The following is a 19,345-nucleotide window of genomic DNA, read 5'->3' as shown; positions in this document are numbered from 1 at the left end:
CGTCTCACCGAGGCGCGGGGCGGAGGACGCCGCGTGTCGCCGCTACGACCAGCTACGACACGCTACAAAGCGCTACGGCCAGCTTCCACGCCACCGAGCATCCTTTCTGCTGTACGGCTAACGGAGAATGACAAAACGGGATCTTTTAGTCTTCTCGTGAAGTGCAGGAGCATTCTTGTCTAATAAAGGGAGGTGAGAGAGAGAGAGAGAGGGAGAGAGAGGGAGAGGTGAAGTATCATATTGTTATGTGGCACTAGGTGTACCTTGTGTCTTTGTGTGATGATACCACAATTTTGCCAGAAACCACTTCACCCTATTAGTGGCCAATTGTTCTTTTATAATGAATAAGTAAAAAATCCCCCATCTGTAGTGACTGGATTGTCTTTGGTGTTATTGAATGAAGATCAACTCTACTTGTATAGGCAAATTGTCTCAAATACCTTTTAGGCAAATTGGAGAACTGCTAGAAAATGTTATGTGTTAATCCTGGTAGTACACTATATTAGCTATACTACTATTACCAATTACAATTCTATTTTAATGAATATTTGCCGTCCACATATGCATTCTCCAGCCTACAACCTTCTTTAGTGCAAGTGATGGCTCAAAATGGCCACTGTGTGTCACACCAGGTGTGAGAGATTTTATTTACCTGACTGTAACCTGTATTCAGATCCTCATATGTAAGGGAGAGCAGAAAGTCTTTAACATTATCATCTGAGAAGAGAATGGCTGTGTTTCCGGCACCATCTAATTACCCCCTGTTAATTGCCTGGAGGATTCTGTGTCACTAATTAGGCAGGAGTAGATAAATATGTCTGTGCACTGCTCCAATTTCTGCAGCGGTAGAGCTACCAGCTGACCCTGACAGCTCGCAAATGTATACACAGCATGGGTTGCAATATATGTTTCCTGTTTGGAAACACTATATAATCACACCAGAATTAGAGTGATACTCTTGTGTTCATTTTAAAAATAGGGTCATAATGCTGCCATTAATATACTGTACACTATGAAATAAATTATTTTTAACCCTTTAAGGTGTAGCCTGATGAACATTTGAAATTTGCCAATTCACATGTGGAATTAAAATATTCACTGGCGAAATGAAAATAGGATACATGAAGTAATGGGAAATTTTCATGTTCACTTTTTCAAATATGAACTACAATTGATAAATATGCAACTTGAAATAGCATAGGCTGCATTTTTCTGCTCTCATCTTATTAGTGGGGTTATTTTTTTTGTAAGGGTAAGATCGCACATATGTGATTAGATGATCTTAACTGAACATCGTAATGCTGATATTACAATCACCGCATTAACAGCAATGGCATTCTAGAACATTGACATATAATTTAGAAAGGGTTGTATCAATAAGTCATTGTATATCATTTTTAATGGCATGTTAGTGTAGAACTGTTCATGTGAGGTGCAGAAGTGTGTGTGCGCACATGTGGTGAATGAGGTACACGTATTTACTCTTTTTTGCCATGCTAGCCCTATTGCCTTTCTTTACCGCGGGTGTCCCGATAGCAATACAGTAGCTTTGTATGTAGAGGAGCCATTTGTGTTTTACACGCTGTTAGCGCAGGGCTAGCAGATGCAAACATGCTGTGGGACTTGTACAGCAAATAGCCATTTGTACCTGCGTGGAGCGAGGGATTGTGGGGGATTGGGGGGGGGGATTGTGTTTTATGGCACTCTGAGTACGCGTCCAGGCAGCCCCCACGCATGTACCTGGACCACCAGAGACCTCTGTCCCCCTCCGCACCTCCGCGCGCCTTTTCACTTACACAAAAAAGCCCCGCCGTTCTGCGTCCGCTCCACTGGCTCCATCTCTCGCATTTGTGCTCGGGGGGCCCGGTAGTGCCTGCGGAAAGGGCCCCAGCCACGCCGGGCGGCCCCGGGGACAGGAGGGCCCGGGTGCGGGGGCCGGGTGGCTGACCGCTGGGTGCTAAATTTGACCCAGCTGCCCGGCTGATAAATAATTCCACCACAGCGTGGCCACTTTGTATGAGGGATACCAATAGGCCCGCCCTTTGGGGAGTTAGAAATGAAATATCAGACAGCGCAGCTGCTCAAAGAGCTTTAGAAGTGTAGCCTTTTCTTAAAATAAGCATATTCTTAAGGAAAGGTCCTCGCTTTGTGTATGTGTGTGTGTGACTGTACAGTGTGGGTATGTACTGAATGTGTGTGTTTTTGCAGGAAGGAAAACGCTAGTTTTGAAAATGTTGAGCATCACACTTCGCTTTCGCTCCAGTTCTAATGAGGGCTTTTCATTGCAAATGGAGCGTTGGTATAATTTACCAAGCGTAAATTAATGTGCATCCAGTGAGGTCTGCTGAAATGAACCTTTCGCTCAGTTGCTGTGATTAAATTTGTATTACAGTTGTTTAAATTGAATCTGTGTAATTAGCCATTGTATCACAATTAACACAAAGGGCCAACTTGAGAGTGTTCGAAAATGTTGTGTTAAACGGTCCCACACGCTGTCTCGACTGTAACAATAATTTACATAGCTTTTCAAATTTTATTCGAAACATTTCGACAATGAATTATACTTGCGCATTCAACACATTTGGCAACATAAAACACTCATAAATGGCTGCTCTTCTTAAAATCGTGAAGGAAAAGCTTATTCTCACAGTATTCAGGGAAGACGCATAGCTTTTTTTTGGTTGTTACATTTTTTTTTACGTATTCAGTCAAATAAAATTGCCTAATTTGGTAATGCTGTAAATCAGTATGGTAAATTAAAACAAGCTGGGGTATTAAAGAAATACCTCACAACCGTGAAATTTGCATTATGTAATTGCATCGTTCTGCTTTCGTTACAAGATGTATTTACATTAACTTGCCAAGCGCATTGTTTTGCTGTAAGGCAATGAGTGGTGTAATGATGCCATTGAAAGCAGCTAAGAATAGCTCTTCTTTATTGGGCAGACAGTTACAGTGCGATGAGTCCGGGGCATGAGTAATGACAATGATCTTCCCAATTTGCTCACCTCACCAAGAACAAAGCCTTGAGTAATAATGCTCGGCAAATCTGACGAATAGGCCACTGAAATAACGTCAGGTTAAACATTTTATTAAGTCTATATAAATGTGTTATTGATGCTATAACGTGCATTAAGCAAATTGTAACATCCATATTTCCAGTGACAGAGATTTCAGCTCAACACCTCTTTAAATGTGCGTATACAGTGATACATCAAATACATATAATAACATTCCTGAGTCTACAAAAGTGTTTTTAGTATATTGCGTAATAATTAAATAATATGCAGTGGTAAGCATGCTAGCTAAGGTTTTATGGAGTTTTGATGCTATTGTTATGTAGTGTTTATGAATGTGTTATGAATTCCATATGAAGTCAGTTGGCGAGGTGAGGGATGACATCATCGCGGTGTGTCATGAGTGATTTGTGAACAATAATCAGTTCAAGACGGCGAATGAAAAGACAGATCGGTGAGTTAATGCTGACCTGGTTCTACCTCCTGCTCCATCCAACTATTGTCAAGGCGAGGTTTCCGTGACGATGTAGGAGCGCGCTCATTAGTCCCCCTTCGCTGGATAGCCACTCACCGCGACCTGGTAATACGACCAGCAGACTCATTTGAGTGTCATTGCAATTTTCGTGACGGTTTTTAGGAAGTGAGTCATAGCTACACATTTTTTATATTCCATACGACACAAAAAAATCTGATAACACCGATTTATTACTTCCTTTCTATATTTTGTATATATATATATTATTTCTCTTTGTGGTTAATCTAGTCAGGATGCGGTGCATCAGAAATTCACTTCTGCACACTCGGTGAACATGACTGAAGCTCACCCAAAACGGCAGAGTTATTAGACAGAAAAGCCCAGTGAGGGAGGAGAGTCACTGCGGAGCGACGCGTGTTAGCCGGCTGTCTGCCGCGTATGCCGCTGGAACAGGCGACAGCGTCGGGCCCCCGCGTGTTAATCTGAGGGAGCTGGCAGCGTGCGGTCACAGGGGCCCTTGTACTTTTCCACTCGTCTGAGAGCGGATTACAGCAGTCTGAGCTGTTCCTCCTCTGCTCCACTTCAAAGGGAGCTCCACGGAGGGCCCCCGCCACCTCTGCCAAACCAGAGCTGTCTCTGACCGCCGCGTCCTGGCACCTGGAGGGGGTTCGGTTCCACTGGCACTGGGAGGGGGTTTGGTTCCACTGGCACCGGGCGGGGGTTCGTCCTGGCACCAGGAGGGGGTTCGGTTCCATTGGCACTGGGAGGGGGTTCGGTTCCATTGGCACCGGGAGGGGGTTCGGTTCCACTGGCACCGGGCGGGGGTTCGTCCTGGCACCAGGAGGGGGTTCGGTTCCATTGGCACCGGGAGGGGGTTCGGTTCCATTGGCACTGGGAGGGGGTTCAGTTCCACTGGCACCGGGAGGGGGTTGGGTTCCACTGGCACCAGGAGGGGGTTGGGTTCCATTGGCACCAGGAGGGGGTTGGGTTCCACTGGCACCAGGAGGGGGTTCGGTTCCATTGGCACCGGGAGGGGGTTCGGTTCCACTGGCAGGGAGAGCGTGTCGCTTACAGAGGAGAGGGGCTGGGTAACGGTGCTCTCGCCAGGAAGCTGTACACTCGTCATCTCGCCTGGGAGACTGGAAGTGATACAAGTCCCTTGTTTACTATTTCTTTACTGATATACTTTCATTTTCAAGCAGACACTTTCATGCACAGTGAATTGCATATACTATCCTATTTATATGACGTGGGACCTTTTTCTGTAGCATACAATGTCAGAGACCCAACTTATGTTTCAACCTGCTGTCTTTTCCCAGTTTTTTTAGTTTACCTCACTATTACCCTAGTGCCCATTGTGATGCAAGGGCCCCTGTGACTGTGCGCTGCCAGCCCATCATTTTCTAATGTGATATGAGTAGCCTAAGCAATGAGCATAGGACGCAGCGTGTGCTCCTCTCTCCCTCTCTCTCTGTCTCTCTCTCCTCTCTTTCCCTCTCTCTCTTTCTCTCTATCTCGGTTCTCTGACCATCTCAAGTGCCTCCACACCTTGTATAATCTGTCTGGCAGGACCCAAAAATAACCCCACAAATTAGCCAGACAGACCTGACCTCAGTCTGCATGGGACACCATAGGCCTAGCAGGCATCCACAGCCGTATGGAGGCTGGTCTCCAGGCAATAATGTTAGACAGAAAGCATCTAATATAATATTAATACAAGGAGCCGGTCATTATTTTTGAAAGTGTTGACAGAACTGGACAGCAGCGCACTGGATACTTTTCGTATTACGCAGTTAAGATAAGCCGCGCTAGCCCTGTGCCAGCACTATCCAGGTGCTATCGTCCTGATAAAAACACTTTTTTAATCCCCTGGCACCGTGCTCACATCTGCCCATAGTCATCTGCTCCCCAGCCCCATACCTCTGAGGTTACCACGGCTACAGGGGAAAACACGCAGAAAAATAAAATCGGTAAAAAAAATTAAAAAAAAGATGTCAGTCATTTCTTTTATGCCCAGATTGAAGCCAGCACCACGATTTAATTCTCAAAAGTTTGACAAACTGCAATATGAAACACAATGAACTTAAGTACGCAATAGACATGACGTGATAGTATAATGTGACAGATATTATAAGCATTCATGGGATGAAATGACCAAATCCATTGGATTCATCGCTGAAAATGAATAAGTAAATTTGTTTGGCGTCCTCCCTGAGATTACTGTTCATTCTCTGACAGTGGCCAGGCCTTCGCCACGGTAACACAGGCCCGTTAGCCTGCCGCTTAGCGCTATTCCCCTGTTCCGCCGTATCTCTCTCTCACTCCAGGTAAGCAGCCCGACCTTTGACCCCAGCCTCCCGCCGCCCTGCAGGCTAATCAATAGTGCAAAACAAAATCAGCCGGGTCAATCGTTTCAAAAACGATAAAGGCCCTTTTCGGCGAGGAGAGGAGTGGGAGAATGAACTGTGTAATAGTTCATTTGGAGCATTTTCCCCGCTCCCCAAGGCAGCTTCCCCCCTCAGACCCTGTCACATGCTTTCATTTAGCCCTCGCAAGTATCCTGGCTGGAGGAGGTCTGGACATTAAGCAATCCATACTTATTACATCAATCACTTTTTCAGCTTGTAATTCGCATGGTAAGATGTATTAAGCCTAACACCCGATGCACCGGCAACAGGTCCGAGGCGGGATCTTTCCCTCCGAATTGGATTAGGCAGCCCCGCGTGGGACGCCCGGGCACTACTCTAGGACCGCGCTGTCTGCTTGTCTATTGAGTTTCTGTGATGGCTGTTTACGTTGTTCGCTGGTCTCCTCAAGGATCCGACGCGCGTCCCGCTCAATGCTTTCACTGACAGGAAGGCTAGGCCTCGGGGACCCGGATCGATGGCTGTGTGCTGCCAGAGATACCGGACAACACTTTGCCAAAACACCGCCAGATACAGTTTCAGGGCGGCCATTTTGTCTTCCTTGTTCCCTCGCCGACACGCCGACGACCGTGTTCCGTTTGTCTGTTCCGGGCCGCGATTTTAGTCCTTTTCTGCTTCTGCCGTCCAAGGGAAACCGTACCGGGTTTTTTCCATGCCAAAATATGAAATGAAGACACACGTGAGTACATGAGAATCTTAAACAGTAGGGGGGCTGTAAAAGTGAAGGAGGGACCAGGGGAATGATGCAGGGAAAAAGGAATGGAACAGAAAAAGGGAGAGGAAAAGAAAACAAGGGGACAGTACCAAAAATAAAATTGGAGGGATGTAGTGAGACAAAGAAGAAAGTAGAAAAAAATCTACTCCAGTCCATGGGCTGTATTTCCAAGGAGTGATGGATATCAGATCTGTCACTTGCTTCCTTAAGAAGAAAAAAGAACTGAAACCAAGAATAAGAGAAGAAGAGTAACAAGTATTTCCCTTTTCTGTTCCATGTTTCCTTTTCATTTTCTCTTACATTTTTTCCATGTTTCACTTTTTTTCCATTTTATATTCAATTTCAACAGATTCTTTCCCCCTCAGTGTACTGTAAGTCTTCATGAATAGGTCAAAAATCTTACCCAGACAAAATAATCAAATCCTTGCTAGTGCCACAGGCCAGTTAAGTATTCTTTATATAATTTTTTTTAATTTAAGTTAAAGTTGCTGTTCAGTGTAAGCACTCAGATGTCTGAGATGTCACCTGGTAAATTTTAAACTTACAAAAACAGAATACCAGCACAATTTCCAATGTCCTCGATATCGAATTCAGGGTTTTGATCTTCTTTCCAGAGCGACTTTCACTTCACCTCATGGTGAGGCTTTCAATTGCGAAGGGATATTTTTTTCAGTGCGCACATGCAAATAAAGAAATATTGCTGTCTGGTGTTTTGATGGTCCAGAGGTTTTCCTCATGTATACGTTACACTCTTAAATGCAACACCAGATGTTAATGATGTTTATTTCTACAGAAAGTAATCACGGGTTTGGAACGTATGACAGAAAACACTGGCCAGGAACCTGGAGAACAGCCCCGCAGGCACTCTGAGAACTTCCTGTCACACACACACACACACACACTCGCACACACACGCACACACGTACTATACACACACACCTTGGCCCTTTCTCGGTGGCTTCAGCCATGTGATCTGGGATTCCATGCCCCTGCCACAGAATCTATGCTGGGAAAAGGGTGTTCTCTGTAAATATTACCCCAGGCTCAGTGCCACTCAGGCCCTCCTGCGTACCGCGTACTGTATTACTCTGAATAATCACCACAGCCATTCAGGACTCGCATTATCTGCGAGCTGTCCGTTCCAGGGAGGTGTCTGTTCAAGGACAGCATTCAGTTAATGGTGCACCTCAGTAACAGTTGTTTGGCTGCGTTATGTGTGGGGGTATTAATATCAGTTCTAACCAGGACTTTGTTTAACTTTCTTGCTAGTATTCAAATGATCAAGTAGTAGGTTTTATTAGGAACTACACGAGCCAAACTAGATTTGTTAGCTGGCTATAATTGGGATGAAATGGGGGGCTAAATATTAGCTAGCATGTTAGATGGACCGAATAAGGTATCACAATGTAGTGTAAATTGCTAGTAAGCTACAGTATGTAGGCTACATTTGCTAGCAAGTTAGCTGCCTGCATCTTTTTATAGCCTTCCTACGATATTCAGTAAAAAAAATATTTTTTCTTTGCTATCATCTTCATAATGATTTATTCTTTGTAATCAGCTAAAGGAGAAACCAGTTTGGTGTTTAATCAATCATCTTTTGTCAAAATGTGGAGTCATCTGTCATCACTCAGTTTCACACTTTTTCCTCATGCATTTTCATTTATTTATTTATTTTTAACCTCGCTCTCACACACTGGTTGTCTCATGAAATCGTATTTGTGCGAAAGCGCGGTAGTCATCTTTTTGTTTTATGGTTTAGTTCATATTTCAGCAGTGTATTCCAACTCTGCTCTCTGGCAACTGTCCCAGGTCTTATGTTTGTTATATGCAGTATTCTGGGTAAGTAATTCGAACTGGATTACAAAATTAAGATCGGAGAGATAACAACATTGTATCTATTAGATTTTCGGCGGATTAATGGGGCAAGTGTCTTTTGAGTGTTTAATTTATTCAAAGGTGCAGTGAATCATCGCATCGTTTTATTTTCCTCCCCGTCTTCCCGGGCCTCTCTGTAATGCGCTGTCTGAGGGCCGCGGTGGAGAGCCAGGCTGTGTATCAAATGGTAAATCTGAGAGGAGTGTGAAGAGAAGCCCAAGCTAATGGTCTTGCATCTTCCTGGCATTATGTCAATAATGGGTCTAATCACATTAAGTGAAGAGGCCATTAGCTTATTCTCCTGACTTGCTTGCGCCATAGCAACACGGATGGAGCGGTGTGATTCTAATGGGGTCTCTTACAGACGTTACTGTGTGCTGGTGACAAAAAAAGGAAAGAAAAAACTGCGATATGCGTATCTTCACTGCTAAATTTTGTATTTACTATCACACGTGAAAAGAATGCACATCTTTGACCTGAGTTAAAGGTTATTTGAGAGAAGTCTGTGATGGTATCTACCCTTCAGTGATAACAGTCGTATTGTCAGTGCACTCGCTAACAACGTGAAGAGAATTTGGCTCGACTATGACAGTTATGTGGTGCATCAGCACCATGAGAAGCAGTACAAGATGTCTGTTTCATTTCAAATTAAAATGTTATACTATAGTCAAAGCAGGTTATGTGGCCAGGCTTTCTGTTTTATTATTTTTGTTCTTCTCTGTAGAATTCATAATTTATAGCACCTATACAAGCTCCTCTATGGTCTGGAGCACACAGTGCCGAGAGGTTGTGTGTATAAAGATGAGAGCATATCAAAGAAAGAGTGGGAGAGCGCATCGATTTGCGCTGTGAGACACCTCTTTTAAATGTTATTAATTCAAAGGGTTAACCAAAAAAAGGGAATCACATGAATAATCTCAGAGTCTCCCGCATTCCCAGCAGAGCTTGCCTTTAGAGGCTTTTTATATTTCGTTCAGAACTTGAAAGAGTTCAGCTATTGCCACTCAAGATAAGTGAAAAGGAACAGAATCTCTAGAGCCAGAACTGTTGTCGAAGTGAAAAAAATGTCCGCAGCCAGGCCCTGCACAGTGATGCTTGATGCCATTTCCTCATGTGAATAAGTGTTAGATGCCCTTTCTTTGTGGAAGGATATTTTATACAAAATGGCGCATTATTCTTCTCCTCTGATGGGACTGAAGCCATCAGGATGTGATCAGGGATCAGAGACATGAACGGGAGGAAATGTACAGCATTATCCACCCACCTCCATGTCGTGGGATTTCTTTATGGAATGAGGACAGCACCACCAATGAGAACAGAGCTCTGTGACCATCTTGAACGGTCGTAATACATCTCAGGCAAACTACAACGACCACAATTCTCAGTGTCATGTCATACAGTACTGTAATCCATTAACACGTATTGCACACTGTGTGTGAGATTGAATTCGTATAATCATGAAGCTAATGGTTCTTGATTATGCAGGTTCTATGAATGATGTATCTGCCCATAATCAAGTGGCACAGACATTTATTAAAGACTGAAGCTGCCGGGTGGTTAAAGAGCACTCTTTGGAGGGCATAATTTGCTACCGGTAATAAAAACACATTTGCTTTAGGAACACTCGGTGGCTGAAAGAGGTAGACCATGATCATTTTTTAATCAAACGCAAACATTTGCTGGAGGAATTGAGCATTTATGAAAGCGGTTAAGCGGCTTTTGTTTTGTAACCGGGGAAACCTGGGTGGGCGCGGCTGTCCTTAAGCGTACAGCTGGAGGTTAACATCTGATATAATGTATGGTATTTTTATAGAGGGAGTTATAAACACGTGAAGCGGTGCGATGTCTTCGCATGTGGTGGCAATTTCAGACGAGCAGATTGTAAGCAAATGTTAAACACCTTCAGCTTCTGCCAGAACTCTAATCAGGCGAAGGCCTTTCCCCGGCAGCGGGTGGAAAACAGCAGCCTTCGCAGGGAAAGCCACCTCTCAGACAAGCCGTTTTTGTCCCAGTTAATAGCATGGGCCTCTGAGAAACACTACAGTTTTATATTTGTCTCCCAGACCGCACGGGGGGGGGGAGTGCACTGAGAGTGCACTGATCCCCGAACAGGGAACAGGGTGGAATGCCCTGGGTCACAATTAAAGAGAAGTTTCTTCTCCCTCTGTGGTGTGACCCCACCATGGAAGGGAAGTCTATCTTCCATTTTGTAAGTGGGATCTCTCTGTTGTGCGTACAGGACACAGTGCATGCCGGACAACACAACAGCAGTCAGCAACTCTGTCACTTAAACTGAGAGGGAATTCATTTTAATTGAAAATGGACAGGCTGTGCCCCACACTTGTTACTGTATATATGTGTATATATTTTTTCTGATGTAACAGAGAACCAAGTATTTTTGTACTCAGGCTGATGGCAGGAATTGAACATTGTGTGTTCTTTGTTATCTGATTTGAGTAAAAAGTTTAAGCAGATCTTGCAGATCTTTTGAATTGTTCTTTCACATCATTTCACCAGTCCAAAACTACTATGATACTGTACATTTAGTAAAAAATTGCAGATTCTTTCCTCAAAATTAATGGGAAAATTTAACATTGATTATACCAAATCAGATATGGTGCCGTTAAGATTTTCTTAAGTGGGTGAGGGACTTTCTCCTGTCCGAGCTGAGCTGGCCAAGTGCTGTTTTACATTACTACTAAACACACAGTGGATTGGTGGACACTGCAGTTGAAGCTCCACCCCTGGCCTACTGTACCTCAGGTCTTCCTGGGTAATGAAGGACACTGACACAGAGACACACACGCACTGACGGGCGGGCCAGGTGCCTCGCTGAGGCACGGCTTTAATTACTGCGTCCTGGAGGTGACGTCACCCAGCCCGGCTCATTATCCGCACAAATGAGCTCGGCTGCGTGTGATGTGGCCCACACCGGAGCAGAACTCAGGCCCGCCTACAGAACGCAGCCGGGCTAGCGGAAGCGCTAGTCCACCGTCGATAACGACGCAGGGGTCCTGGTGTTTATGAAGTATCCACACGGTATGAAGTGCTTTGATAGATTACGTAGGACAGTTCCGCCTTTAACTATTAACGCTGGACTGGTCTGCGAAAGGTGGGGTCCATCTGGGCTTTTTACGAGATTTCTCCTAATTGTGCTTAGTTTTTAAACTTGGGTTTAGGCTTGGTCTTGCCAATTTTTCCTATACCCAGTTTTTTCCGTAACCTAAGGCAAAACCTCAAAAGACCCTGGAATTCTATGTCCCATTTGTCCCCCTATTATACTATTTTGAAACCACCACAAGGGAGATTTAAAAATGAAAGAAATAATTTTTGTACTGTTTTCACTGCAAGATTTATTTTTTAATCATTCAAGACACCTATTATGTAAGAAAAATCAAAATACTGTAAAAATATGTACTACAATATGTATGCCAGGTCCCAGGAGTATAAAAAGGGAAAAAGCAGCACACAAATAAAATTGAATTGAATTCTGTAGAACTATTTGCATAGCTTCACCTTGGTCTGAGTCAGCTGAAAGAGCCATCACCGGCTTTCACACCAATACAATTTAATGAGACAACCTTTGTGTATGAGGGAGGTTAAAAAAATGAAAATGAAACATTTTGACAAAATAATAAATCATGTTTATTGAAGGCTACCAGCAAACGTGTCAGAGTGGGTGAGTCATTAATGTCACTTGTCAAGTGACATACTCAACCCTATTGCTAGTTCAAGTCCAGTAGTGATAGCTCTCCTGTAGTGCGGTGTGTAGCTCTTTTGGAGGACTGCCATAGATCCCCAGCTCTTTGTTTAGGTTGCACAATGGTGTGCGTAAGAGCATAGGTTGATCTGTTCAAAATGGTGGGAAAAAAAAGAAGCTTGCCTGGTCCCACTGAACTTCATGCGAAAGAGGTGCTGCCCCCCCCCATTGCGATAACATGGATCAGCTCGGGCATCTTTGAGCTTTTTGAAGCGTGAGAGCCACATCTGCTTTAACTGGTGCCGAAGTCTGAAAACACTTCCACATGGGGCCCAGTCCGCAATGTGGACCTCAGTTGGGTTCCAGCCAACGCGTCCTCTTTGAAGGATGCGGAGGGACAGTTTAATACAAAGGGGGGAGAGGAAAGGTTATAAAAGAGGCTTTGAGGGTAGTTCCCAGAGAGAGGTAGAAGAAGCGGGGGGTTTGGGGAGGTGGAGGGGGGGGGGGGGTTTGGTTGTGTCAAGCAGGACATTATGAATGACCAGCTGGATTCCTCCGAGCCAAAGAGTGACTCACGTAAGGCACAGACCTTAATGATGTAGCAGATCTTAGCATTCTTCTCGCTCTTTTAAGATTATCATATTTACCAGCTCTCCTATAATGCATTTTTATTAACCGAAGCCCAGAGAAATATGAGGATAGAGGCACAGTATTACCAGGCTTGTTGCCTGGCTGCCCTGCCTGTTGCAGAAAAAAGTTGTTGTGCCTGCCTCATCTCATTTCTGACAGACATTTCAAGGCCTTTTTTTGGCACGGGTGAACCTAATGCCGACCAATTGGCCATTGCATGTTGTATAATTTAATAACAGAATTAGAATAAACTTCTGCGGCTCTGCTCCAAGTTCTAATATAAAAAAATAGACATGTTTTAGGATACAGAGAACCATATGTGGGATTTATTGGATGACACTCGGTTCAGACATCAGGATTTCTGTTCCCAATGAGTCATAGGTCTGCAGGAGAATCAGAAACAGAATTCTCCAGCATACCGTGTACATTTTTTTTAAACCCGGGCCAAAGAACCCTATTTTTTTCAATCTTATCTTTGTCACAAGAGCTGATTTTTTAAATTTATGATTTCCATCAGTAAGCATACATTAGAAAAAACAACAGTCTCTCAGGCGAAAGCCAATCCAGAGAAGTTCTCATAGTTTCCTCCTGAGTGGTTTTTGCAGTTGTGCAAGGCCTTTAGTTTTTGGGTGGGGGTACATTTATAGTTTCAGTAGCAGTTTCAGTAGCAGTAGGTTTATTTGTTTGATAATTAAACACTGATTTTGTTCCCCAAGTTTTAGTATGTTCTTTTGTGTCTGGAAGATAGGTATAAAGCCATTGGTCTCTCATCTTTACCCTATTACTATATTCTCTACTTACGGTCTCTACCTAAAGGTTTTATATAATGCACAGATTTTTTTTTATTATTTGGGGGGAGGGTGGGTAGTTTGGTCTGAGAACCAATCATCACTGCAAGACCCATGTGTGTAATGTAGAGCTTAAGGGTGGGGCAATCACAGCAGAATATATACATATATGGAATATTTACAAAACAAAAAACGAAAATAAAACCCCAACACATTTCTCCCAAGGCCAAAGGATACAGCACTGGACACCCACTGAACACAGACACACCCGTACAGCACGAATGTGATTAACTAAAACTGATTTCTGAAATGTGCAGCTCGAGTGCAGACGTCCGCAACCCGCCACCCCCGCCCCCGTCCACGAGATATCACCCCGGCCCTGTTTTGTAACAAAGGACATTACATGTGATTGGGATAATTGTGCCAGAGCCTGGACCGGCTGGCCTGCTTTGTTTAACGTAGACAGCGCTCCTCGCGCGATGACAAGGCCCTCGTTCGCTCATCGTCCTGTCAGCGATAATTTACCAAGGAGAACGAGGCGGATGGCGTGCGTGTCAGCGGCCGGACCGGGAGCGGTGGCATGATAAATATAGCGGCGGAAGATTCATTTACAGTGGCACTGTGGCAGGGAGAGAGAGACACAGCGCAGAACACCGCCTCGAAAATAAAGTGGGCTGCCTGACTCCTGCAGTAATTATGAGATAATTGTCATTAACCTCACAAACAGTAGTTTACCCATATTGTAGAAAGGACTCAGGGATGCGTAATGACAAGGTAATCTGTCATGGCGCTGGGGGAAGTATTAATGAGATTTGGGTGGAGGAGGAGATGGGGGGGAAGACTGGAGAGCGTAGAGAGAGGGAGAGGCAGAACGGAGCTAATTGGAGGATGAGAGCCCCTCTGTAGAAGGGATTCTAATGGCACGTTTGCTGCTCTCCGAGCACTGCAGTTAATGCGGAGGCGTGGGCCGAGGAGGCAAGGCTTTTGGGACCGCCGCTGTGTACAAATATGTGGGGAGCGGAGCAGAGATTCACATTATGATGCAGTTGATTACTCGGTGTGCTGTGGATTTGCACAGCGAACGTACACTGATAACATAATGTTATCGTTTTTCCTGATATGATACTCCAATGCATTTCGCGCCGCAGTGGCATTACGCACTGCCGCGGTGTGCATAATGTGTGCAGTATTCGGAAAATGTAATTTGTTGCCACTTTGCGATGAGCATTTCCGTGCATTTATTAATGGCATATCTCTCCAAATATTATCTCTTTCGATAAATTGCATTTATTTTTTAAAATGTGCACTCAAAATCAGAAAACCCCAGAAAATCGCAGACACACAGACATCATCTGTTCAACAGTTACTACTGCATAGAAGGGAACCTACACCATGAAATCTACATGTGTTTTATCTCTCCTTCTCTTACAGATAACTAAGAACAATAACTGTTCTTAATTTTAAGACCGGCGTATTTTGGTACGGTTGTCAGTTTTCTGAGAGAGATAATAGAACAGCACACTAACAGATGTTCCCATGGATTCGCGAACGGGCCCGATCCAAAAATCCTAACGGTGCGTTTTCAATCAGGAAGACGGGGGAACACACAACGCGAAACGCTTTTTCGCTTCATTGCGATGGACACGCGAAGCTGAGTTTCCCTGCGTGCTTGGAGCAAACCGCAGGGTCCTCCCTCATCCTGCCGGGCCCGGCCCGGGGAACGCGGCTCCATGTGTTTGCTTAGCCTTTCGGAGGCAAACTCTGGAAACGGTGCGACTGGTGACCCGTAGCGTGACAGCTGGCCGCCTCCTGCCTCTATAACCAGCACCATTTGGTAAACATTATGTCCTGTGTTGTTTTAGTCAGTTTCTGTCTGATTCGAAAACATTGCGGAAAAGGCTTACGAGGTACGCTCGCTGATATCATATTCGGCTTGATGAAGACAGCCTGAGCATGATGCCTGGAGTTTGCGGAGTAAGTGCGCGCTAGTGGGTTCCAGATTGCTTGGCACTTGTGCTTTTTTCCTATGATGGGTACCCATGTTGTTTTGGTTATTGGTAAACAGGGAAATGTATTCATTAATTCCATGAGGAGATCCTTAGACCTGTGGAGCTATATGCTCATGCTCAAGCATGAATTCTGGGAATGTCCCAGCAGTTCAGGCACGCACAAGTAGCACCACCTGAATTATCTTCCATCTTAAAGGCACACTAATTGCTCTACTGATTGTATAGTGCTTTTCTGATGTTTGCATTGCTATTAATACCAGTCTAATACCAGGCTTTATTAGCCCTGGGAGCTAACACAAGGAAGAGTCACTCACCAATCTCATAAAAGGTTCCCTCCTGTCAGGCCTCTCGTATATCTACCGGCTAATACGTGACATTAAACACCAAGAACATAAAAGTGGAAAAAGGAAAATACTACTTTTGTGATGAGAGCATATTGCCAAAGTAGGCAGCATATTTTACAAGGCAAATGACAGTGATAATTGCATCTTCTCATTCTCATTGTGCCACATAAGCAGATGCAGTTCACACTTAACAGCCTGCAGTTGAATGCATAACTCACCTGATCTTCATGACATTTATTTATTTATGTATAAATTATAAAGGTTCTCGCATTTAAATTGTGACACAATCTATCGTTTGTGATTATTACTGAGCTATCGCAATTATTTTCTTGTCTCCCCAATCTGTGAAGTAACAAATGTTATTGTGAAATTTACATATTGTCATAAGATAACTAAAATCCATTTGTACAATTGATATAAAATAAGGTAGCCCAATTTGTACGTGAGGAAGAAAGCCCTATGAGTATTTAAACTCATAATTTCACAAAATGGCATTTTTTTTCTTAAAGAATTAACATTTTAATGTTGCCTCTTTTTTGTCCCAATTAAATCAAATTGGAAGAAAATCCCAGCATATGGAATACTAATAGTGTTCTGGGTAGTCATAGCTCCAGGCTGAACTCACCCTCACTAACAGAATGAAAGTGTGAAGTGCTTTTTAATGTATATTTAACCAACAAATACTCCAGCGACTATTGATGTGTTGTCTCTGTAGGATTTATATTCTACTCTTTCTGAGGGCAAGATGTGGTGAGGCCATGTTATTGCTGCATTTGTCTCTTTCTCTCTCTCTCTCTTATTGGTCGTGCCTCAGAGGCCTTTGTGTTGTTGGTTTAGCCGTGCAAACTCTCCGCTTGTCAGTTATCATTCGCGGATCCTAGCGGGTATCGCGAGTCGTCCTCGCCTACGTCCGCCCGCGCTGCCTCTAACTGTCGTCAGCCAGGTCTCTCTCGACGGCACTCGACGGAGCAACGTGTCTCCAAGGTCCCCGGGCCCTAAAGTGGTGCGTTTACCACAGCAGCAAATGTAATTTATTTCACCAACTCCGGGGACTGTGACTGTGCTATCTGTTCTGTGTGACGCACTATAGCTGTGCAGTGTATACCACTCGCGTGTGTGCTGCACCACATTGAAGGCTATTTTCTAGAGGAATATGCTTCCACCGGTGCTAATACCCCCTAATCATTCAAAATGTCAGGGCCCACAACAGGTACCAAATACAGTATGTGTGCGCGCGTGTGTGTGTGTGCTCTATATACTATACAGCAGTTAGGCTGATGCATGGGACAATGTCTGGTAAACACTCTTAAACAAGCCAGTATTTCACAAGTCAACGGTGACAAAATTGCGGTCATGCTAAGATTTATTTCCCAGAATCCTGTTCACGCCTCAACTGTTGGCAAGCACAAGTGTGCAAAACTCTTTTCCTGAGGCGTTTCAGCAGATAATAACACCATCTTCCTGACGGCGGCCAAAAAATGTGCTTTTTTGGAAGTGATGCCTATTTCTTCTGCTCTTGGAAAACAGGGACATGTTTCCTGCATTTTATGTAGTGGTACTGTTCTAGTGTGGACTTGAGAAGCCCTGGTCCCTGGACACGTGTTCTATCAAGGTCTGTCTATTCCTTATCGTCCGTTCATCACCAACGGAACAAATGCACAAACCCTCATTTGACCTCTGGACAAAATATGTCCCTATTAATATTTCATTAGATGTGTGATGAAGATCCTCCAACACTCGCTTACAGCCAATACAGATTTCCGTTACCGTCGATGACTTTGCGAGATGGTTGTCTTCTTCAAACAGGGGGCTAAATAAACAGTAAAAGCTTTTTGAGTTACAAACAGTGGAAATGCTAGTTAATTCACCCATTATTCCTCTTAACAGCCTCTCTTCCTTTTGCTGTCACCAGCAGTAAAAAAAAGAAAAAAAGATCCTGTCTGTATTTACAGAGGGAGTCTCAGTGAGAGTTCACGTCTTTTCGAGCCTTTCTGTTACAGAGCCTCGCAGCAAATAGATCATCGTCCCAGAAATGGTAGAATTTACAGGGACTCGCTAATAGCAGTGCCCCAGTGGTCTTGATTTTGTTTGCTTTTGACATTATTAAACGCATTCTGTTTCACTAGCTGTGAGCCTAATGACTGCATTTGCATGGCTGATTAAAAGTAGAAATCAGAGCGAGAGAGAAAGAGAGGGGGATAAGAAGAAAGGGGGAGGATATGTGTGTGTGTGTCTGTGTGTCTTTGTGTGTATTGCGTATGTCTGATTCTGTGTGTTGCGTAAACCTGTGTGTGTAGGTGTGTTTGTGTGTGTTTATTGTGTACGTGTGGGTGTGTAGGTTTGTGTGTGTATGTGTGTGTGTATTGCATGTGCATATGCATATGCATGCATGTGTGGGGTTGTGTTTGTATTGTGTGTGTGGGTATTGCTTATATGTGTATATATTGTGTATGTGTGGGTGTGAAGGTTTGTGTGTGTATTTGTGTGTGTGTTTTGCGTGTGTGCGGTCATGTTTGTATTGTGTGTATGTGGGTGTACGTGTGTATGTGTATGGGTGTGTATTTGTGTTTATTGCATATGTGTATGTGGGTGTGTATTGTGTATATGTGTGAGTGTGTATAAAGGGTCCATTAGCAGCCCTCAGATGTTGCTCCAGGAGCCCTGAGTTCCAGGAGGACGCAGCTGCACACCTTCAGTCCACGGAGGTAATTATGCAGAATCAATAATTTTGATGTTTTTTCTTTGTTGTCTCTGTGATACGGCCTCCAGGACGCTGCGGGCAAGGTGCTGGACCGCTGGACCATCATGTCCCGGGAAGAGGAGATCATTACCCTGCAGCAGTTCCTGCGGTTCGGGGAGACCAAATCCATCGTGGAGCTGATGGCCATTCAGGAGAAGGAGGGCCAGGCTGTTACCGTGCCCTCCTCCAAGGCCGACTCTGACATCAGGACTTTTATCGAGAGCAACAACCGCTCGAGGAGCCCCAGTCTCCTGACACACCTGGAGAACAGCAGCCCCTCCAGCATCCACCATTTTGAGAACATCCCCAACAGCCTGGCCTTCCTGCTCCCCTTCCAGTACATCAACCCGGTCTCGGCCCCCATGCTGGGCCTCCCGCCCAACGGGCTGATGATGGAGCAGCCGGGGCTCCGCCTCCGCGAACCCAGCCTGCCCAATCAGGGCGAGCCGCTGGACACCAGCGACTCGGAGGTGTCGCTCTCGCCCTTCCGCAACGGACAGAGCCCCAGCCAACAGCGGGGAGGCGGGGCCAACAGCGTCTCAAACGTGATCGAGCCGAAATCCGAGCCGGCCAGCGCCTCGCCTATTTCCCCCGCCCCCTCATCGCAGACGCCCCAGCAACAGCAG

The 19,345-nt window shown here is 44.7% G+C and overlaps 1 protein-coding gene across 1 annotated transcript in view; it reads left to right on the top strand.

Annotated features, from left to right (window-relative positions):
• Positions 1 to 19,345, top strand: part of LOC133135725 (zinc finger protein basonuclin-2-like) — a 195,746-nt gene that overhangs the window by 162,525 nt on the left and 13,876 nt on the right. The window contains exon 5 of the mRNA XM_061252956.1: positions 18,749 to 19,341. Coding sequence (XP_061108940.1) covers positions 18,749 to 19,341 — 593 coding nt within the window. The remainder of the gene's footprint in view (positions 1 to 18,748; positions 19,342 to 19,345) is intronic.

Source organism: Conger conger, chromosome 8 (genome assembly GCF_963514075.1).
Source record: "Conger conger chromosome 8, fConCon1.1, whole genome shotgun sequence".
Lineage (NCBI taxonomy): Eukaryota > Metazoa > Chordata > Actinopteri > Anguilliformes > Congridae > Conger > Conger conger.
The sequence above is the reverse complement of the archived record's forward strand: the minus strand, read 5'-3'. Positions and strand labels throughout refer to the sequence as shown.